Raw genomic sequence first — 24,238 nt, 5'->3', positions numbered from 1 at the left:
ACAACAGAAGTAAGGCTCACCGGTCTATAATTACCAGGGTTGTCCCTACTCCCCTTCTTGAACAAGGGGACAACATTTGCTATCCTCCAGTCTTCTGGCACTGTTCCTGTAGACGATGACGACACAAAGATCAAAGCCAAAGGCTCTGCAATCTCCTCCCTAGCCTCCCAGAGAATCCTCGGATAAATCCCATCCGGCCCAGGGGGCTTATCTATTTTTACCCTTTCCAGAATTGCTAACACCTCCTCCTTATGAACATCAGTCCCATCCAGTTCAGCAACCTGCATCTCAGTACTCCCCTCGACAACACTGTCCCTCTCCAGTGAGAATACCAACGAAAAATATTCATTTAGTGCCTCTCCTATCTCTTCAGACTCCACGCACAACTTCCTACTACTGTCCTTGACTGGCCCTAATCTTACCCTAGTCATTCTTTTACTCCTGACATACCTATCGAAAGCTTTAGGGTTTTCCTTGATCCTACCTGCCAAAGACTTCTCATGTCCCCTCCTGGCTCTTCTTAACTCTTTCTTTAGGTCCTTCCTGACTAATTTGTAACTCTCAAGCGCCCTAACTGAGCCTTCACGTCTCATCTTAACATAAGTCTCCTTCTTCCTCTTCACAAGAGATTCAACCTCCTTAGTAAACCACGGTTCCCTCACACGTCTGCTTCCTCCCTGCCTGACAGGTACATATTTATCAAGGACGCGTAGTAGCTGTTCCTTGAACAAGTTCCACATTACAAATCATACACAAGCCTACGGGAAACATAAGACTTACAACCCAGCATTAATATTTAACTGTCTGTTTTATCAGAATTATATAAACAAGCGAGGGAACCATGAACAAATGGCTTATACTACCACCAGGAGCAATATAAACAAAGGGAGACTAGCCATAAGGAAGGGTTATGTTTGTGATACATTCCAGGTACAAAGTTCAACCTTTTAGGTACAAAATACATTGAGTCCAAAAAAACATTAACCCTTTCCCTTCTTCAATCCCCCCTTTTGGTCGGGGACAAGTTCAAACAGGGCCCCATGACCAATTCAGAGCCAAAGGTTACCAATATATATGGGCCTACCCCCTTCGTCAGGAAGTCTGCCATTTCTGCTTGCACACTTGCACTCAGCATAATTCGGGCTGTTCATTCAATAATGTCATATAAATACAACAAGCAATAACAATGATGATTAATAGATAGATAAGTCGCCGGGTCCAGATGGGATGTACCCCAGGTTACTGTGGGAGGTGAGGGAAGAGATTGCAGAGCCTCTGGCGATGATCTTTGCGTCGTCGATGGAGACGGGAGAGGTGTTGGAGGATTGCGGATGTGGTTCCTATTTTCAAGAAGGGGAATAGGGATAGCCCAGGAAATTACCGACCGGTGAGTCTAACCTCAGTGGTTGGTAAGCTGATGGAGAAGATCCTGAGGGACAAGATTTATGAGCCTTTAGAGAGATTTAGTATGCTCAAGAATACTCAGCATGGCTTTGTCAAAGGCAGATCGTGCCTTACGAGCCTGGTGAAGTTCTTCGAAAATGTGACTAAACACATTGACGAAGGGAAAGCGGTAGATGTGGCTTATATGGATTTTAGCAAGGCGTTCGATAAGGTCCCCCATGCAAGGCTTCTAGAAAAAGTGAGAGGGCATGGGATCCAAGGGGCTGCTGCCGTGTGGATCCAGAACTGGCTTGCCCAAAGGAGGCAGAGAGTGTGTACAGATGGGTCTTTTTCTAATTGGAGGTCGGTCACCAGTGATGTGCCCCAGAGATCTGTTCTGGGACCCTTGCTGTTTGTTATTTTCATAAATGACCTGGATGAGGAAGTGGAGGGATGGGTTGGTACGTTTGCCGACGACACGAAGGTTGGTGGGGTTGTGGATAGTCTGGAGGGATGTCAGAAGTTACAGAGGGACATAGATAGGATGCAAGACTGGGCGGAGAAGTGGCAGATGGACTTCAACCCAGATAAATGCGTAGTGGTCCATTTTGGCAGGTCAAATGGGATGACGGAGTACAATATAAAGGGAAAGACTCTTGGTATGGTAGAGGATCAGAAGGACCTTGGGGTCCGGGTCCACAGGACTCTAAAATCGGCCCCGCAGGTGGAGGAGGTGGTTAAGAAGGCGTATGGTGTGCTGGCCTTTATCAATTGAGGGATTGAGTTTAGGAGTCCGGGGATAATGATGCAGCTATATAAGACCCTCGTCAGACCCCACTTGGAGTACTGTGCTCAGTTCTGGTCGCCTCATTACAGGAAGGATGTGGAAATGATTAAAAGGGTGCAGAGGAGATTTACAAGGATGTTGCCTGGATTGAGTGGCATGCCTTATGAGGATAGGCTGAGGGAGCTCGGTCTTTTCTCCTTGGAGAGACGTAGGATGAGAGGAGACCTAATAGAGGTATATAAGATGTTGAGAGGCATAGATCGGGTGGACTCTCAGAGGCTTTTTCCCAGGTGGAAATGGCTGCTACGAGAGGACACAGGTTTGAGGTGCTCGGGGGTAGGTACAGGGGAGATGTTAGGGGGAAGTTTTCACACAGAGGGTGGTGTGCGAGTGGAATCGGCTGCCGTCAGTGGTGGTGGAGGCAAACTCAATAGGGTCTTTTAAGAGACTCCTGGATGAGTACATGGGACTTAATAGGATGGAGGGTTATAGGTAGGCCTAAAAGGTAGGGATATGTTCGGCACAACTTGTGGGGCCGAAGGGCCTGTTTTGTGCTGTAGTTTTCTATGTTTCTAATACAATCAACCCATGTATCAGATATAATCCCCACGACCCGAACCATTGCCCTAGCCATCCCGGAGGGTTATAATTATGATTTTGGTTCCCTTCTCCTTGTATTGTCATCGTCACTCGTTTGATATAATCTGCCAAATGAGTTATATTTTAATCAACTGGGTTATACGTGCAGCATTCGGAGCGCACATTCCTCCCTGGAAAGCCAACACATAATCAAGTGTCAATCGGTTCTGTAAAGCAACAGTCCGGATAGCTACAACCTCGGCTGATACTTCAGAGAAGGCTGTGCTCACCTCCTCGAACCTGTCTCTAGTTTCATTCGCAATTCTCTCCAAGGTCGAGGCCATATATATAAGTTCCTGAACTGCTTTTGCTGTCCCATAAAGTGGGAAAGCTATCATAAAGAACCATTCTGTCTCACTAATGGTGAATATAGGGTACCACATATGCTAAATAACATGATCCTGCCCAATCCCAAGGAATGATGTGGAGATGCCGGCGTCCAGCATCTCCACATCATGACTACCATCGACGCCACAAACTGCCGGCTCCAAGTGGAGAGGATCTCCAAGAAGATCGCGCATATCGACACAGACATCAAGTTTCTAACTTACAATCCCAAGGAAGCCATGGGTCGGCATTGTTTCGACATACAAAATAGGTACCGTTATATGCAGTCATGCTGTTCATATAAGTAGAGGAGAGGCTGACCAGGACATCAGCAATGGGGCAATGGATTGTAATCTGTTGCACCAAAGCCCAGGCACCACTGGTGACATTAATCTGCTGGGTACAGTAGCTACAGCCAACAAGTATGGTTCCATTTCTTACCAAGCAGATAGATCCCCCCTTGTTGCTTTTTCACAACATGCCTGATGGGGTTTTAAATGTCACTTTCCTTGCCCCATCTTGGGTTCCATTCTGATTCGAAATCCCCTCTACAATTCCCGGAGTTGACAAAGGGATAGGGAATGAAGGACTTTTCCCCACTTTCCTTCGTGCATGGGAATATGTAAGCAGACCCAGCACTTGCTCAAAAATTTGACTGTAATACATACAAGTGAGACATATACATGAAAGTGTTCATGTGATAGGGTCGGATTTTAGAGGATTGGTACGATGATCGCTTGGATCGACCAAATCTCGTGTTGATTTACACATCCTTCCGAGCCCTCCGCTGATGCCGGGTACAGGTCCATCCCGGTCCCTCAGCCAAACACCGAAAATTCCAGTTACACCACATTACATTGCATGGGAGACCCCAATCACCTCGCCCCTCCAACAGAGTTGGCAACATGGCATGGTTAAGGAATCCCAAGCAGCGGTCCCTACGGGTTACCTCCCAGGGACTTATTCCATGTGTCGGAAGGTTACAATAGACAGAGCCATCGTTACAGAGATGCTTGCGATGCTCTATCCTCAAGTCTACACAATTCCATCTATACTTCCCCTCCGTAACTAGCAGGGCAAGGGTCATGAGAAGCAGCAAGAAAATCATCCTATCACTTAACTAATAACCCGCGTTATACAATGGTCCAAAGGCTATACCGCCCGCGCGCCACTGCCCGCGAACCCGTTCAGCTTGCTTGGAGGTCAACCGTCTCGCATATCTGTGAATTAAGCACACTACACAATTTTAACTTCATATGGGGCCCTTCCATTTAGGGGCGAACCCAGGTTTGTCAAGTAGTGCTTTTACTAGGACGCAACTTCCCGCCCGCCATGGAGCATTTCAAGCTCTCTCTCTCTCTCTGTCTCTTTGTTCCGGATTGTCCTTTACCAATTTGCGCATCCCTTTTAGTTGGGTACTGAGTTCCAAAACATATCTCCTGAATTCATCTTTTAGTGAACCTACATCATCGCCCATTCTGTCATTAATTCATAAAGGGTTAATCCAGTTGTCCGGTTTGTGGTAACTCTTAGCCTCATCAGTATAGTGGGCAATATCTCTGTCCACAATTTCCCAATATCTGTATGGCTTTAGCTCGTACATTATACAGTTAACTACACACCCCTCTTCCATAGAAAGCTTAGTGTGAATTAAATAACACTTTACACTGGCTTTTCGGCTGCAGTCGGACATCCATTCATTTGTATATAATCTCATCAAAAAACATCGCATTCCCCATTAAAATCACATACCATACAGCTCCAATCTTTATATAATGTACCCCGACATTATCTCTAATTTAATCATTTGTATGGCGAGGAAAACAGGAAGCTCCTACAGAATTATGTTTTATCAATACACAACACATAATATATAACTATATTATACAAAATTGGTGAAGGCTTTTCAGGATTTTATTTTATTTTCGGGTCTATATAGCAGTGCTATACTGTATAATAAAAATAATCAAGTGGCAGTTATATCATACCACTTTACACAGCAAAACCGGAATATCCAAACCCTTTTAATTCAAGCCGTTTCCAATTTTAAACTGAGCTCCAGATCAAAACCCCCCCCCCGCACTCGAGGAAAACAACAGGCACCAAATCAAAACCAAAGTAGGTACAATACACACTAGTTAATTAATCAGTAATATTTTGGTTTGATTTTAACTGGCTAGATTTTAAGCTTGACAGTGTTCAATATTTGGCAAACTTTGAACAATAGATAGCACATAAAATTCCAACGGCAGTACATAATTTTAACCAGTTACAGAATATTAAACTATCAGACATTTGTAAGGGCAATTTGCATTAGCAACTAAGATTTAATTGATTAATCTCCTTCTGAAACTTGAAATAAGCAGAATTACGATTCATTTCACTAACTTAAAATATTTTAAACTGACTCATAGACAGTACATTTACCACATTCTTTTGTTCTTGTTTATCTACTTTTCCATAAAATTGCTTATTTTCTCCCAATTCTCAACTAACTCTCTCATAATCTTCACTTTAAGACAAAGGAGAGAGCACATGGTTCCCTCCAAGATTTAAATCCTTTCTTAACAAAATTCAAATACAGGTTTAATCAAAATTCAAATTGGCTATTTCCAACTTCAATTTATGTACTTTGATTTTGAAATTTCAATTTACCTTCTAATTTTATTTAAACTCTGTATCAAACCCACTGTTGTAAAATCACATCAAAGCGAACAACTTTGTAAACACACATAGACACGAATGGAAGCTTCCAACACTCATTCAAACTTAACATCTTAAACTGAGATGTAAGTAAAACATTTAAAAGAATACAGAACTTGGATTAAGACGTCACTTTTATTCTTCTTTCTTCCAAACTGTAATTAAAACTCAAAACAGAAGTAAATTCAAGAAATCTTATCACTTTAATCTTTAACAGTCTTAACACCTCCCCAGCTCTCCTGAGGCTAAACGAGGTCATTTATTACCCGCAATAAACATTCTACAAGAACAAACAAAGGCTTGCCCATTCTACCAACTCATCATAGTTCGGGGTACTGAGAATTCCCATTTTAAGGATTGTTTGGTGAACACTAAAGAATTCATCCTTAAAAGCCTGGATGAACGCTCGATCTCCTCGACCTGGGTTTCCTTGTCCTGAGCACTCCTGATATACCTGGAACAACCATCCCCCACATTCAGAAGCTCCTTCCCCTTTTAGCTGTTTCGTTGTGGTCATTCTGCTCCAGTTAGTGGGAGCATTCTCTACCACTCTCAGAATTTCTACCTTAAACTGGGTGAAGGGTGTCTGTTGGGCATCTATCTCTGATGTTAGGGTGACTACATGTGTCCACTGTCCCCCACTATAATCCTGTGCTGGAGGAGCGGTGGGTCCACCTGCTACCTGCCTCCACTTACCCGCTGGACAGGCTGCCATTACCAGCTGGTGTACGTCTCTCAGGTGTAATTGGCGTCCTACCCAGATTGTGTCTAATTCTTCCCAGAAATTAGTGTTTGCGTTTCTAGGTTGTAATTTACCCAGGGAAGCCATTATCTGCTGCCTCTCACCTGGGGTGAAGGGTTTATAATTTACTTTTGGCTGCGCATCTGTTCCCCCTTGGGTTACTAGCACTAAGTTGTGTTCTAGCGCTTCGCATTCCTCTGGAAGAGCATTTAGTCCCTGTTGTGTGGACTCATAAGGAGGTAGAGGAACGGTTTCCCCTCTCCATAGCTTTTCTTCTAATACTTGGTTTTGTTTCTCCAGTTCCCTTACTCTGGATTCTAACTCCCTAATCCTTTCTTTATCCTCACTCCACTTCTTAGTAGAGGCGACTACTTGCTCAATTAGTCCAGCTAACTGATGTATTAACAATACTCCTATTTTCTACTATATACTCCTATTAACAATACTCCTATGGTTCTGGGGAAGGTGGGACCTGTGCAAACAGGACGGCGTGCACCTGAACCAGAGGGGCACCAATATCCTAGGAGGGAAATTTGCTACGGCTCTTCAGGGGGGTTTAAACTAATTTGTCAGGGGAGTGGGAAAAGGAGTTGTAGTCCAGAGGTCAGTGAGGGTGGTGAGCTATTGGGGAAGGTATCAGGGTCAAGGGTGGGGACCGGTAGACAGGAAGGTGGGTTGAAGTGTGTCTACTTCAATGCAAGGAGCATCCGGAACAAGGTAGATGAACTTGGGGCGTGGATTGGTACTTGGGACTACGATGTTGTGGCCATTATGGAGACATGGGTAGAACAAGGACAGGAATGGTTGTTGGACGTTCCGGGGTATAGATGTTTCACTAAGTGGAGGGAAGCTGGTAAAAGAGGTGGAAGAGTGGCATTGTTAATCAAGGATAGTTTAACGGCTGCGGAAAGGCACTTCGAGGGGGATCTGCACACTGAGGTAATATGGGCTGAGGTTAGAAATAGGAAAGGAGCGGTCACGTTGTTAGGAGTTTACTATAGGCCCCCAAATAGTAATAGAGATGTGGAGGAAGAAATTGCTAAGCAGAGTATGGATATGTGTGGGGGTCGCAGGGTAGTTGTCATGGGGGACTTTAACTTTCCAAATATTGATTGGAACCTTTGTAGGTCAAATAGTTTGGATGGGGCAGTTTTTGTGCAGTGTGTGCAGGAGGGTTTCCTGACACAATATGTGGATAGGCCGACAAGAGGTGAGGCCACATTGGATTTGGTACTGGGAAATGAACCGGGCCAAGTGTTAGATTTGGTTGTGGGAGAGCACTTTGGAGATAGTGACCACAATTCAAAGAACAATACAGCACAGGAACAGGCCCTTCGGCCCTCCAAGCCCGCGCCGCTCCCTGGTCCAAACTAGACCATTCTTTTGTATCCCTCCATTCCCACTCCGTTCATATGGCTGTCTAGATAAGTCTTAAACGTTCCCAGTGTGTCCGCCTCCACCACCTTGCCTGGCAGCGCATTCCAGGCCCCCACCACCCTCTGTGTAAAATATGTCCATCTGATATCTGTGTTAAACCTCCCCCCCTTCACCTTGAACCTATGACCCCTCGTGAACGTCACCACCGACCTGGGGAAAAGCTTCCCACCATTCACCCTATCTGTGCCTTTCATAATTTTATACACCTCTATTAAGTCTCCCCTCATCCTCCGTCTTTCCAGGGAGAACAACCCCAGTTTACCCAATCTCTCCTCATAACTAAGCCCCTCCATACCAGGTAACATCCTGGTAAACCTCCTCTGTACTCTCTCCAAAGCCTCCACGTCCTTCTGGTAGTGTGGCGACCAGAACTGGACGCAGTATTCCAGATGCAGCCGAACCAATGTTCTATACATCTGCAACATCAGACCCCAACTTTTATACTCTATGCCCCGTCCTATAAAGGCAAGCATGCCATATGCCTTCTTCACCACCTTCTCCACCTGTGACGTCACTTTCAAGGATCTATGGACTTGCACACCCAGGTCCCTCTGCGTATCTACACCCTTTATGGTTCTGCCATTTATCATATAGCTCCTCCCTACATTATTTCTACCAAAATGCATCACTTCGCATTTATCAGGATTGAACTCCAACTGCCATTTCTTTGCCCAAATTTCCAGCCTATCTATATCCTTCTGTAGCTTCTGACAATGCTCCTCACTATCTGCAAGTCCTGCCAATTTTGTGTCGTCCGCAAACTTACTGATCACCCCAGTCACACCTTCTTCCAGATCATTTATATAAATCACAAACAGCAGAGGTCCCAATACAGAGCCCTGCGGAACACCACTAGTCACAGGCCTCCAGCCGGAAAAAGACCCTTCCACTACCACCCTCTGTCTTCTGTGACCAAGCCAGTTCTCCACCCATCTAGCCACCTCCCCCTTTATCCCATGAGATCCAACCTTTTTCACCAGCCTACCATGAGGGACTTTGTCAAACGCTTTACTAAAGTCCATATAGACGACATCCACGGCCCTTCCCTCGTCAACCATTTTGATCATTTCTTCAAAAAAACTCCACCAGGTTAGTGAGGCATGACCTCCCTCTCACAAAACCATGCTGACTATCGTTAATGAGTTTATTCCTTTCTAAATGCGCATACATCCTATCTCTAAGAATCTTCTCCAACAACTTCCCCACCACGGACGTCAAGCTCACCGGCCTATAATTACCCGGGTTATCCTTCCTACCCTTCTTAAATAACGGGACATTAGCTATCCTCCAATCCTCTGGGACCTCACCTGCGTCCAGTGACGAGACAAAGATTTGCGTCAGAGGCCCAGTGATTTCATCTCTCGTCTCCCTGAGCAGCCTTGGATAGATTCCATCAGGTCCTGGGGATTTGTCAGTCTTTAAATTCTCTAACAAACCTAACACTTCCTTTTTTGTAATGGAGATTTTCTCCAACGGTTCAACACTCCCCTCCGAGACACACCCAGTCAACACATCCCTCTCCTCTGTGAATACCGACGCAAAGTATTCATTTAGGATCTCCCCTACTTCTTTGGGCTCCAAGCATAATTCCCCACTTTTGTCCCTGAGAGGTCCGATTTTTTCCCTGACAACCCTTTTGTTCCTAACGTATGAATAAAATGCCTTGGGATTCTCCTTAATCCTGTCTGCCAAGAACATTTCGTGACCCCTTTTTGCTCTTCTAATTCCCCGTTGGAGTTCTTTCCTACTTTCTTTGTACTCCTCCCGAGCTCCCTCCGTTTTTCGCTGCCTGGACCTACCATACGCCTCTCTTTTCTTTTTGACCAGTCCCTCAATTTCCCTGGTTATCCACGGTTCTCGAATCCTACCCTTCCTATCCTTTTTAACAGGCACATGCCTGTCCTGTAGCCCTAACAACTGTTCCTTAAAAGACTCCCACATGCCAGATGTGGATTTACCCTCAAACAGTCTCTCCCAATCAAGAGCTGCCAATTTCTGCCTAATCCCACTAAAGTTAGCCTTCCCCCAATCCAACACCTTACCCTTGGGATACCACTCATCCTCTTCCATCACTATCCTAAAGCTAACAGAATTGTGGTCACTATTTGCCACATGTTCCCCTACCGAAACTTTGAAGACCTGACCGGGCTCATTCCCCAGTACGAGGTCCAGTATAGCCCCCTCTCTAGTCGGGCTATCTACATATTGTTCCAAAGAACCCTCCTGTACGCATTTTACAAATTCCTCCCCATTCAGAGTCCCTGCTCTCAGCGATTTCCAGTCTATACCAGGGAAATTGAAGTCTCCCACTACAACAACCCTATTTTTCCTGCGCCTTTCCAGTATCTCCTGACATATCCGTTCTTCCACTTCCCTTGGGCTGTTGGGGGGCCTGTAGTACACCCCCAACATAGTGACTGCGCCCTTCCTGTTTCTAATTTGGTGTCTTTTGTTATTGCAATGGAGAGGGATAGGGCCGTACGGTAGGGCAAGGTTTACAATTGGGGGAGAGGTAATTATGATGCGATTAGGCAAGAATTAGGGGGCATAAGTTGGGAACAGAAACTGTCAGGGAAAGGAAATCATGAAAAGTGGAACTTTTTCAAGGAACAAATACTGGGTGTCCTTGATAGGTATGTCCCTGTCAGACAGGGAGGAAATGGCCGAGTGAGGGAACCATGGTTCACGAAAGAGGTGGAATGTCTTGTGAAAAGGGAGAGGGAAGCTTATGTAGGGATGAGGAAACAAGGTTCAGATGGCTCGATTGAGGGTTACAAGTTAGCAAGGAATGAGCTGAAAAAGGAGCTTAGGAGAGCTAGGAGGGGACATGAGAAGTCCTTGGCGGGTCGGATCAAGGAAAATCCCAAGGCTTTTTACTCTTATGTGAGGAATAAAAGAATGACCAGGGTGAGGTTAGGGCCGGTCAAGGACAGTAGTGGGAACTTGTGTATGGAGTCAGTAGGGATAGGCGAGGTGATGAATGAATACTTTTCTTCAGTGTTCACCAAGGAGAGGGGCCATGTTTTTGAGGAAGAGAAGGTGTTACAGGCTAATAGGCTGGAGGAAATAGATGTTCGGAGGGAGGATGTACTGGCAGTTTTGAATAAACTGAAGGTCGATAAGTCCCCTGGGCCTGATGAAATATATCCTAGGATTCTTTGGGAGGCAAGGGATGAGATTGCAGAGCCTTTGGCTTTGATCTTTGGGTCCTCGCTGTCCACCGGGGTAGTGCCAGAGGACTGGAGAATGGCGAATTTGTTCCTCTGTTTAAGAAAGGGAATAGAAATGATCCTGGTAATTGTAGACCGGTTAGTCTTACTTTGGTGGTTGGTAAATTGATGGAAAAGGTCCTTAGGGATGGGATTTACGACCATTTAGAAAGATGCGGATTAACCCGGGATAGTCAGCACGGATTCGTGAAGGGCAAGTCGTGCCTCACAAATTTGATAGAATTTTTTGAGGAGGTAACTAAGTGTGTTGATGAAGGTAGGGCAGTTGATGTCATATACATGGATTTTAGTAAGGCGTTTGATAAGGTCCCCCATGGTCGGCTTATGATGAAAGTGAGGAGGTGTGGGATAGAGGGAAAGTTGGCCGATTGGATAGGTAACTGGCTGTCTGATCGAAGACAGAGGGTGGTGGTGGATGGAAAATTTTCGGATTGGAGGCAGGTTGCTAACGGAGTGCCACAGGGATCAGTGCTTGGTCCTCTGCTCTTTGTGATTTTTATAAATGACTTGGAGGAGGGGGCTGAAGGGTGGATCAGTAAATTTGCTGATGACACCAAGATTGGTGGAGTAGTGGATGAGGTGGAGGGCTGTTGTAGGTTGCAAAGAGACATAGATAGGATGCAAAGCTGGGCTGAAAAATGGCAAATGGAGTTTAACCCTGATAAATGTGAGGTGATTCATTTTGGTAGGACTACTTTAAATGTGGATTACAGGGTCAAAGGTAGGGTTCTGAAGACTGTGGAGGAACAGAGAGATCTTGGGGTCCATATCCACAGATCTCTAAAGGTTGCCACTCAAGTGGATAGAGCTGTGAAGAAGGCCTATAGTGTGTTAGCTTTTATTAACAGGGGGTTGGAGTTTAAGAGCCGAGGGGTTATGCTGCAACTGTACAGGACCTTGGTGAGACCACATTTGGAATATTGTGTGCAGTTCTGGTCACCTCACTATAAGAAGGATGTGGAAGCGCTGGAAAGAGTGCAGAGGAGATTTACCAGGATGCTGCCTGGTTTGGAGGGTAGGTCTTATGAGGAAAGGATGAGGGAGCTAGGGCTGTTCTCTCTGGAGTGGAGGAGGCTGAGGGGAGACTTAATAGAGGTTTATAAAATGATGAAGGGGATAGATAGAGTGAACGTTCAAAGACTCTTTCCTCGGGTGGATGGAGCTATTACAAGGGGGCATAACTATAGGGTTCGTGGTGGAAGATATAGGAAGGATATCAGAGGTAGGTTCTTTACGCAGAGAGTGGTTGGGGTGTGGAATGGACTGCCTGCAGTGATAGTGGAGTCAGACACTTTAGGAACATTTAAGCGGTTATTGGATAGGCACATGGAGCACACCAGGATGATAGGGAGTGGGATAGCTTGATTTTGGTTTCAGATAAAGCTCGGCGCAACATCGTGGGCCGAAGGGCCTGTTCTGTGCTGTACTGCTCTATGTTGTATGTTCTTTGTCATTTTTCTTTTTTCTTTACCCAACCTCTTATGCTGTTGGCCCAGAGGGCAGGATAAGTTCCACCCCCCTTTTCTCATCTGTTTAATGAATTTGTTCCTCTTAGTCATACACTCATTTATCAGGGATTCCGGAGGTCCCCACTGTCTTAGTGGTCCCACCATAATACAGATAAGTTTGATACTCACCACCTGGAGCCTTCTATTCTCCCTTCTCGCTCTCCCACTCCTAGGTCGCTCTTATCGGAGTCCGGTGTTACTTGTCAGGGGTGATCAAATCCCTCCGTACCACCGCTTACACTATTAAGGTTACACTATTAAGCTTACTTCTACTCCGGTGATCACTTAGACAGTCTCTCTCTCACACAGACAGTTTCTTTCTCACTCACGTCTGAACATCACACCTCAGGCAACTTTTCTCCAGTTTTTCCACTCACTTGAGAATCCATAACAGACAAATGTCTCCTTGTCCGTATGTGTTCAGTTCAGACGTCTTTCACTCTCACACACTCTCATCACATATACTCAGCCCACTGTAGTTTGACTCACCCTATTAGGTTCAGAACTCTATTCCAGTATCCAGGTTGTGGCCATTCAACCTGAGTCCGCAAACAGAGTCCCGCAAACAGATCCCGGGGTGTCTCCCGGGTTTCGGCACCAAATGAAGTCGGTAAAAATATGTCTGAGGCTGGTCTGAGTCAAAATAGAGTATGCTTTATTCTCACAAGCTTGTGGGACAACTTGACCCCTTGAAAGCGGAAGCCAAAGTTCTCTCTGAACACAAGAAGCGTGGACCTTTATACATCAGGGTTCCCAATACAAGTCATGAAGCAAAGTCCAGTTAACAGTCCTTGATCATAAATTATTGTTCCTTTAACAGCTTCTGATACACTCTGGTTTATGGTTAGAGACTATCTGGTATCCTTGGGTCCTAAAGCACAATTCCCCTGGTAGTTGTAGTCAAGATGCAACCTCTGGTCCCCCTGCTCTTCCCGCGGCTTTTCCTTTGAAGTGACTGTGTGCGATTGCAGCTGTCCCAGTGGGAATCCTCCTTCAAACGGCCATTCTCGCACTCCACCATTTGGTAGCTGCTTCCTTTGTTTAAATCATACACAAGCTTACGTGAAACGTAAGACTTACAACCCAACATTAATATTTAACTGTCTGTTTTATCAGAATGATATAAACAAGTGAGGGAACCATGAACAAATGGCTTATACTACTACCAGGAGCAATGTAAACAAAGGGGAGACTAGCCATAAGGAAGGGTTATGTTTGTGATACATTCCAGGTACAAAGTTCAACCTTTTAGTACAAAATACATTGAGTACAAAAAAAACATTAACCCTTTCCCTTCTTCAGTGACCACAACTCTGTTAACTTTAGGATAGTAATGGACAAGGATGAGTGTTGTCCTAAGGGTAGGGTGCTAAATTGGGGGAAGGCTAACTATATGCGGGTTAGGCAGGAATTGGTGGCCGTTGATTGGGAGAGGCTGTTCGGGGGTAAGTCCACGTCTGGCATGTGGGAGTCTTTTAAGGAACAGTTGATAAGGCTGCAGGACAGGCATGTGCCTGTAAAAAGGAAAGATAGGAAAGGTAGGATTCGAGAGCCGTGGATAACCAGGGAAATTGAGGATCTGATCAAAAAGAAAAGAGAGGCGTACGTTAGGTCCAGGCAACTGAAAACAGATGGAGCTCTGGAGGAATACAGAGAGAGTAGGAAAGAACTCAAATGGGGAGTTAGAAGGGCAAAAAGAGGTCACGAAATGTTCTTGGCAGACAGGATTAAGGAGAACCTTAAGGCATTTTATTCATATGTTAGGAACAAAAGAGTTGTCAGGGAAAAAGTCGGACCTCTCGGGGACAAAGGAGGGGAATTATGCTTAGAACCCAAGGGAATAGGGGAGATCCTAAATGAATACTTTGCATCGGTATTCACAAAGGAGAGGGACTTGTTGACTGGGAGTGTCTCCGAGGGAGGTGTTGACCCGTTAGAGAGAATCTCCATTACAAGGGAGGAAGTGTTAGGTTTTTTATGGAACATTAAAACTGACAAATCCCCAGGGCCTGATGGCATCTATCCTAGACTGCTCAGGGAGACAAGAGATGTAATTGCTCGGCCTCTGACGGAAATCTTTGTCTCTTCGTTGGACACAGGTGAGGCCCCTGAGGATTGGAGGATAGCGAATGTGGTCCCGTTGTTTAAGAAGGGTAGCAGGGATAACCCGGGTAATTATAGGCCATTGAGCTTGACGTCCGTGGTAGGGAAGCTGTTGAAGAGGATTCTTAGAGACAGGATGTATGCGCATTTAGAACGGAACAATCTCATTAGTGACAGACAGCATGGTTTTGTAAGAGGGAGGTCGTGCCTTACAAATTTGGTGGAGTTTTTTGAGGAAGTGACAAAAACAGTTGACGAAGGAAGGGCCGTGGATGTCGTCTATATGGATTTCAGTAAGGCATTTGACAAAGTCCCTCATGGCAGGTTGGTTAAGAAGATTAAAGCTCATGGGATACAAGGAGAGGTGGCTAGATGGGTAGAAAACTGGCTTGGCCACAGGAGACAGAGGGTCGCAGTCGAAGGGTCTTTTTCTGGCTGGAGGTCTGTGACCAGTGGTGTTCCACAGGGCTCTGTACTGGGACCTCTGCTATTTGTGATATATATAAATGATTTGGAAGAAGGTGTAACTGGTGTTATCAGCAAGTTTGCGGATGCCACGAAGATGGCTGGACTTGCGGATAGCGATGAACATTGTCCGACAATACAGCAGGACATAGATAGGCTGGAAAATTGGGCAGAGAAATGGCAGATGGAATTTAATCCAGATAAATGCGAAGTGATGCATTTTGGAAGAACTAATGTAGGGGGGAGTTATACAATAAATGGCATAGCCATCAAGAGTATAGAAACACAGAGGGACCTAGGTGTGCAAGTCCACAAATCCTTGAAGGTGGCAGCACAGGTGGAGGTGGTGGGGAAGAAGGCATATGGTATGCTTGCCTTTATAGGATGGGATATAGAGTATAAAAGCTGGAGCCTGATGTTGCAGCTGTATAGAACGCTGGTTCGGCCACATTTGGAGTACTGCGTCCAGTTCTGGTCGCCACACTACCAGAAGGACATGGAGGCTTTAGAGAGAGTGCAGAGAAGGTTTACCAGGATGTTGCCTGGTATGGAGGGTCTTAGCTATGAGGAGAGATTCAGTAAACTGGGCTTGTTCTCCCAGGAAAGACGGAGAATGAGGGGAGACCTAATAGATGTGTACAAAATTATGAAGGGTATAGATAGGGTGAACAGTGGGAAGCTTTTTCCCAGGTCGGAGGTGACGATCACGAGGGGTCACGTGCTCAAGGTGAGAGGGGCGAGGTATAACTCAGATATCAGAGGGACGTTTTTTACACAGAGAGTGGTGGGGGCCTGGAATGCACTGCCAAGTAGGGTGGTGGAGGCAGTCAAGCTGGCATCGTTTAAGACTTACCCACATGAGCAGTCTGGGAATGTAGGGATACAAACGAATGGTCTAGTTGGACCAATGAGCGGCACAGGCTTGGAGGGCCGAAGGACCTGTTTCCTGTGCTGTATTGTTCTTTGCCCTTATCATCCTTCTTGGTTACCTCCAAGAATAAACATAATTTTTCCTTCATGAGTCCATGATGGTTTTCTTTAGTTAACCTGCACTTGTCTAACGAGTACTGAGTTTGCCCCGAATTATAGTTTCCAGAAGTTACTGCAGTCAAACTGACTGGTCTGCAGTTGCTAGCTTTATCCTTGCACCCCATATTTGAACAAGGGTGTAGTATTTGCGGTTCTCCAGTCCTCCAGCACCACCCCTGTGTCTCAGGAAGGTTATCATCAGTGCCTCTGCAATTTTCGCACTGACTTCCCCAATATCCTTGGATTCATCTCATCAGGTCCTGGTACTTTATTAATTTGAGGTAAAGAAAGCCTTCCTAACTGCCCCTCGTTTTCAATTGTAAATTCCTCGAGTGTGTCAGTGACCTCCTCTCTCACCTCAGCCTCGGTAGCATGTTCTTCCTTTGTAAAGACAGGTGCAAAGTGCTTGTTTAATAACTCTGCTATTTCTCCTGCCTCTGTGTGTAAGCCCTCTTTTTATTCCTAATCGGCCCAACTCTTTTACCATCCTTTTATTATTTATAACCTCATTGAAGACCTTGTAATTCCCTTTTATGTTAACTGCCAGCCTCTCTTTATTCTTTCTCCTTGCTTTCCTTGTTAGTTTTTTTCACTTCACCTCCAGTCCTTTTATATTCAGCCTGATTCTCCATTGTATTTTCCAGCGGACATCCATCGCTCGCACACTTCTTCCTTTTCATTTTCATCTCTATCACTCTCATCATCCAGGTTGCTCTGGATTTATTTGTCCGACCTTTCCCCTTTGAGGGATTTTATCTTGACGTTGTCTGTAATACTTGCTCTTTGAAAGTTGTCCATTGTTCAGCCATCGTCTTTTCTGCCAACATTTGATTTCAACTCAGACACATTCTCCTCCCATCTAAGTTGGCTTTCCCCCAATTAGTTCTCCTCACTCTGGATTGCTCCTTGTTTTTTCTATGGAAGGAGATGCTACTTAGGCTGAGGTAAGAGAGGAGGCCACTGATACACTCAAGGAATTTACAATTGAGAGGGAGGGGCTGTTCGGAAAGCTTTCTTTACTTAAACCTAAACCTTATAAGACAATGGTCACTGTTTCCTAAATGTTCTCCCATTAATATCCGATCCACTTGGCCCAGGAAATCAGTCCACAATGCTTGGCCTCTGGTTGAAATGGAAACTTACTGCTGCAGAAAATCTTTCCTGAACACATTCCAGGAACTCTCGCCCCTCTTGTCCCTTTGCACTATGCCCATCCCAGTTTATATTTGGATAATTGAAGTCCCCCATTATAATTACTCTTTGTGGTCCTGGGTTAGAGAGGAAACTATGAACTAAGTTTCTTAGCTCCCTATCAGGACCTGAGGATCCTTGCTGAAAATGGACATCAAGTGAGGACAGGGTCAAATTCAGCTGTGATGCTCCGAGTGGCCTAATAACCTATCAGCACTCATCATCATGGCTCACATGTAAATAATGGGTGTTTGTTCACAGTATGAGGAATAAACAACATCTGTACAAACATGCCTCAGCGTAGTATCAATGCCCAAGGAGAGTTTGAGCAAAAATTGACTTGGACAAATAAAACAATGGAAAACACAACCTGCTGGCATTCGGTGAAATGAAATACAGTTTCTGATTGGAAGATCTCTGTGTGTAGAAGAATAATATGCATTAATTTGCTCTTATTTCTCAGGTAATTCATTATCTGCCATATTGGATGGTGAAGCTAGACTTTCTTTTCTCAACAGAGGGGAAGATTATATAATGAGCATGCCCTATGCTCATTGCAAAGGTAGTATCTCTGAATTCTTTGTTTAAAGTTACATTTCTTCCGAGATCAATATAAGTATTGCATGAAAATTTCCTCTTGATTTGTTTGAGGGATGTGAGATATGGGAGGCAGTGGACCAGTTGTGAAGCAGGAAGCACCTGTTTGTAGCAGTCAGATTGGTCTCGGCCCTGTTATGGTGCAATGCCCTCATGGGATGGTTTGCTACTGTGGTTGGGGAGGATTCAAACTGGCAGGGGGCTGGTCACCAGGATGTAAAATTAGACATGAACACAAGAAATAGAAGCAGGAATAGCCATCAGGCCCTCGCAGCCTGCCCCGGCATTCAGAGTGATCATGACTGATCTACGACAGCCTCAGCTCCTTTTCTATGCCATTTCCCCATAGCCCTCGATTCCTTGGAAAGGGGAGAAAGGTTTATAAAGTGAGTATGTGAACAATACTCGAGAAGTGGGAAGTTCTGTATTACTTACAAGTGGCATGAGAAGGACTTTGGGAACAAAGACAAGTTTGCAATGCATTTATGTAAACATGAAGTGTGGTGAATAAGATTGTAAACTACAAGTACAAATAGCAGTATGGGAATATGAAGTAGTGGCTATAACAGAAACATGCATGAAAACATACATAGAAAATAGAAGCAGCAGTAGGCCCTTCGGGAGTGCAGCAAAGGTTTACCAGGCTACACTAAGGGCCAAACTAAGATTCTGAAGGAAAGAATCTATCTCCATTTGGAGCAGTAAGGTTTGATCAGGGATAGTCAGCATGGTTTTGTCAGAGGGAGGTAATGCCTAACAGATTTGATTGAATTTTTTGAGCATGTAACCAAGTGTGTGGATGAGGGTAATGCAGGTGATGTAGTTTACATGGATTTCAGCAAAGCCTTTGACATAGTCCCACATGGGAGCCTTATTAAGAAGGCTAATGCACGTGGGATACAGGGTGATCTCACAAGGTGGATTCATAATTGGCTTAGCGGTAGGAGACAGAGGGTGGTGACAGGTGGCTGTTTTGGTGACTGGAGGTCAGTGACCAGTGGCGTACCACAGGGATCTGTGCTGAGCCCCCTATTGTTCACCATTTAGATAAATTACTTGGATGACTATGTGGGGGATAGGATCAGTAAGTTTGCCGATGACACAAAGATTGGCTGGGTGGTTAACAGTGAAGTTGAGTGTCTTGGGTCACAGGAAGATATAGACGAGATGGTCAAATGGGCAGATAAGTGGCAGATGGGATTTAACCCTGAAAAGTGTGAGGTGATACACTTTGGAAGGAGTAATTTGACAAGGAAGTATACTATGAAAGGTCTGACACTGGGAAGTTCCGAAGAACAAAGGGACCTTGGTGTGTTTGTCCATAGATCTCTGAAGGCAGAAAGGCAGGTTAATAGGGTGGTGAAAAAAGCATGTGGCGCACTCGCCTTTATCAATCGTAATACAAAAGCAAAGAGGTCATGATGGAGTTGGATAGAACTTTGGTGAGGTCACAGCTGGAGCACTGTGTGCAGTTCTGGTCCCCACATTATAGGAAGGATGTGAATGCACTGGAGGGGGTGCAGAGGAGATTCACCAGGATGCTGCCTGGGATGGAACATTTAAGTTATGAAGAGAGGTTGGATAGGCTTGTGTTGTTTTCGTTGGAGCAGAGAAGACAGGGGCGACCTGACCGAGGTGTTCTAGATTATGAGGGGCATGGACAGATTGGATAAGGAGCAACTGTTCCCCTTAGTTGAAAGGTCAGTTACGAGGGGACACAAGTTAAAAGTGAGGGGTGGGAGGTTTAGAGGGGACTTGAGGAATTTTTTTTACCCAGAGAGTGGTGACGGTCTGGAATGCACTGCCTGGGAGGGTGGTGGAGGCGGGATGCCTCACATCCTTTAAAAAGTACCTGGATGAGTACTTGGCACTTCATAACATTCAAGGCTATGGGTAAATTGCTGGCGCGGGATTAGATGGGCAGGTCAGGGCATTTCATGCATCGGTGAAGACTCCATGGGCCGAAGGGCGGCTTCTGCACTGTTGGAATTTGTGATTCAGGCTGATTCCTGGGATGGCAGGTCTGTCATATGAGGGGAGACTAAGTCGGTTAGGATTACATTCACTGAGTTAAGAAGAGTGAGAGGGGATCTCATAGAAACTTGTAAATTCTCACAGAGTTCGACAAGATAGATTCGGAAAGAATGTTCTCAATGGTGGGGGAGTCCAGAATTAGAGGTCATATTTTGAGGATAAGAGGTAATCCTTTTAGAACTGAGGTGTGGAGAAATTTCTTCACCAGAGGGTGGTGAATGTGTGGAATTCACTACCACAGAAAGTAGTCTGATTTCAGACTACGAGAGGACACAGTTTAAGGTGCTGGGGGGTAGGTACAGGGGAAATGTTAGGGGGAAGTTTTTCACACAGAGGGTGGTGGGCGAGTGGAATCGGCTGCCGTCAGTGGTGGTGGAGGCAAACTCAATAGGGTCTTTTAAGAGACTCCTGGATGAGTACATGGGACTTAATAGGATGGAGGGTTATAGGTAGGCCTAAAAGGTAGGGATATGTTCGGCACAACTTGTGGGACCGAAGGGCCTATTTTGTGCTGTAGTTTTCTATGTTTCAAGAAGAAATTAGATATTGCTCTCGGGGTAAAGGGATCAAGGGAAATGGGGACAAAGGGGGATCAGGATATTGAATTTGATGATCAGCCATGATCAAAATGAATGGTGGAGCAGGCTCGAAGGGCTGAATGGTCTACTTCTGCTTCTGGTTTCTATGTTTCTATAAATCCGTATACCTTTTTGACTACCTTCTCCACCTGCGTTGCCACTTTCAGTGACCTGTGTACCTGTACACCCAGATCCCTCTGCTTATCAATACGCTTAAGGGCTCTGCCATTTACTGTATATTTCCTATCTGTATTAGACCTTCCAAAATGCATTACCTCACATTTGTCTGGATTAAACTCCCCACCCAAATCTCCAACTGATCTATATCCTGTTGTATCCTCTGATGGTCCTCATCACTATCCGCAAATCCACCAACCTTTGTGTCATCCGCAAACTTACTAATCAAACCAGTTACATTTTCCTCCAAATTATTTATATATAATTGCAAACAGCAAAGGTCCCAGCACTGATCCCTGAGGAACGCCACTTGTCACAGCCCTCCATTCAGAAATGCACCCTTCCACTGTGACCCTCTGTCTTCTATGACTGAGCCAGTTCTGTATCCACCTTGCCAGCTCACCTCTGATCCCATGCGACTTCACCTTCTGCACCAGTCTGCCATGAGGGACCTTGTCAAAGGCCTTACTGAAGTCCATGTAGACAACATCCACTGCCCTACCCTCATCAAGTTATGTTGTCTTCTAGCAGGTGGAGGGAACAGCTAACCAATGATGCAGATTTTTCTGTTGTGTGTGGTAGTTAACTTAATTTGAAGTCATCTGTTGCAAAAAATCCTAATAATGGAAGATGCAGAGCGAGGTATTTGGTAGGAGTAATTTACAAGCCCGTGAGCAATTGAAACATAGAGACTAGGAGCAGGAACAGGCCATTCAGCCCTTTGAGCCAGCTCCGCCATTCATTTTGATCAGTGCTGATCATCAAATTCGATATCCATCCCCCTTTTTCCCCCCATATCGCTTGATCCCTTTAGCCCTAAGAGCGATATCTAATTTCTTCTTGAAATCAGACAATGTTTTGGCCTCAACTACTTTCTGTGGTAGTGAATTCCACACATTCACCATCCTCTGGGTGAAGAAATTTCTCCTCACCTCAGTTCTAAAAGGTTTACCCCTTATCCTCAAACTATAGCCTCTAGTTCTGGATTCCCCACCATTGGGAACATTCTTTCTGAATCTACTGTGTCTAACTTGTTAAAGTTTAACTCCAGTGAATATAATCCTAACCGACTTAGTGTCTCCTCATATGACAGATCTGCCATCCCAGGAATCAGACTGGTAAACCTTTGCTGTACTTCTCTATAGCAAGGACATCCTACCTACTTCTGGACTCCCCACCATCGGGAACATCCTCCCTGCTTCTATCCCGTCCAGTCCTGTTAGAATTTTATAAGTCTCTGTGAGATCCCCCTCATTCATCTGAACTCCAGCAAAAACAATCCTAACTTAGTCAATCTCTCCTCATGCATCAATCCCGCCATCCCTGGAATCAGCCTGGTAAACCTTTGCTGCACTCTCTCGAGAGCAAGAACATCCTCAGAAAAGGAGACCAAAATTGCACACAATATTATAGGTGTGGCCTCACCAAGGCCCTGTATAATTGCAACAACACATCCCTGCTCCTGTTCTCAAAATCTCCAGCAATGAAGGCCAACATACCATTTGCCTTCTTTACCACCTTCTGCACCTGAATGCTTACCTTCAGCGACTGGTGCACAAGGATACCCAGGTCCTGCTGCACACTCTCCTCTCCCAATTTACAGCCATTCAGGTAGTAATCTGCCTCCTTGTTTTTGCTTCCAAAGTTAATAACCTCAAATTTATCCAACTTATACTGCATCTGCCATTGATTTTGCCCAATCATCCAACCTGTCCAGATCATTCTGAAGGATCTCTGCATCCTCGTCACAGTTCACTCTACCACCCAAATTGGTATCATCTGCAAACTTTGAGATGTTACATTTTGTTCCCTCATCCATATCATTAATATATATTGTGAATAGCTGGGGTCCCAGCACCAATCCCTGTGGCACCCCACTAGTTACTGCCTGCCAATTTGAAAAGCACCCATTAATTCCTACTCTTTGTTTCCTCTCTGCCAACCAGTTTTCTACCCATCTCAATACACTTCCCCCAATCCCATGCGCTTTAATCTTGCACGATAATCTCTTATGCAGGACTTCGTCAAACGCTTTCTGAAAGTCCAAATATACCACATTGACTGGCTCTCCCTTGTCAACTCCACTAGTTGGAACCCCACTAGTCACTGACTGCCTATCAGAAAAAGACCAATTTATGCCAATACTTTGCTTCCTATCTGCCACCCAGCTTTCTATCCATCTCAAGACCTTTATTTGGTACATTTAATAAAATGCGAAGTTTGGTGTGCAATGGACATGTGTATTTTTGCACATCGTGGATCTCGCACAAGAATTTTTCACAAAATTCTTACTTTATAGGGATCGTTTATGGTCCAATGACTCTTGAACTTGGAGGCTATGTTAATATTACATGTGAGAAAACAGGGTACAGTGCAATAATCGAATTCAAATTGAAGGTGAGTTCATTCTTTTTACATTATTTCAGCAGAATTTTGAGATTTGCCTTTCAATTCTGTAACAATCAGTAAACTGGTTTCCTGCTTGGAAATGAAAAAAGGAGCTTTTATATGTGTTCATGACTTAGATTCATTGGGTAGGAAACCGTGCCATTTGTTAACCTTATTGTAAGTAAACTGGATTTCCATTTCCAGTTGACTGAGTTACCTGTGCAGTGCATTGCCGTCACATCAGAGAGTAGGGTGTGGATTTATACACAAATTCAGCACTCGGGCTGCCCTCTTTGAGGGTAGTTGGAAGGTCAGGTTTTCCACGAGCTCTATTTCCTCAATTTTTTGAGATCCTAAATCATTGCTTTTTAAAACACCTGGATGAAATCTAAGTGTTTTAGAAGCACTGCTTCTAAATGTTTTAGAAGTAACCACAGGACTTTTAATTCCGGAATCACAGCAAAGTAGCAAATGGGAGGTGTGAAGCGGTCACTGGACAAATGAACGCTCACCCCCTGCCCAAAACATTTGTTTCAATCGGGTCTCGGGCAAAGATAATTTTTTCAAAAAACAAATGAAAAAATGAAATCAATTTTCAGATTGAATTTTGAATTCTGCCATTGGAAAACCTGAATGAAGATAGCCAATATACCTGTTTACAGAAATTAATTCATTTCTTCAAGGAAATAAACTTGTGTTTTTATTTTTTAAACAAAATGCTGGAAAAACTCAGCAGGTCTCACAGCATCTGTGGAGAGAGAAACAGAGTTAGTGTTTCACGTCGAACGACTCTTCTTTGGAATAATTGTTGATAAACAGTTGTTTAAACTGATGATGGTCCTTTGTCCAGCATTCAGATGAACTAATGTACAGAAATTATCATTAATTTCCAAACTAAACCTAAGGTGTTGGGAAACAAA

At 44.7% G+C, this 24,238-nt stretch overlaps 1 protein-coding gene across 3 annotated transcripts in view; it reads left to right on the top strand.

Annotated features, from left to right (window-relative positions):
* osbpl8 (oxysterol binding protein-like 8) overlaps positions 1 to 24,238 on the top strand; it is a 314,521-nt gene that overhangs the window by 249,829 nt on the left and 40,454 nt on the right. For all 3 annotated transcript variants that reach the window (XM_078219490.1, XM_078219489.1, XM_078219491.1), the window contains 2 exons: positions 18,008 to 18,106; positions 23,230 to 23,327. In XM_078219490.1, the coding sequence (XP_078075616.1) occupies positions 18,008 to 18,106; positions 23,230 to 23,327 (197 nt within the window). The remainder of the gene's footprint in view (positions 1 to 18,007; positions 18,107 to 23,229; positions 23,328 to 24,238) is intronic.

The sequence above is a fragment of the Mustelus asterias genome, chromosome 9 (genome assembly GCF_964213995.1).
Source record: "Mustelus asterias chromosome 9, sMusAst1.hap1.1, whole genome shotgun sequence".
In the NCBI taxonomy this organism is placed as follows: domain Eukaryota; kingdom Metazoa; phylum Chordata; class Chondrichthyes; order Carcharhiniformes; family Triakidae; genus Mustelus; species Mustelus asterias.
This window is presented reverse-complemented; position numbering and strand designations above follow the sequence as displayed.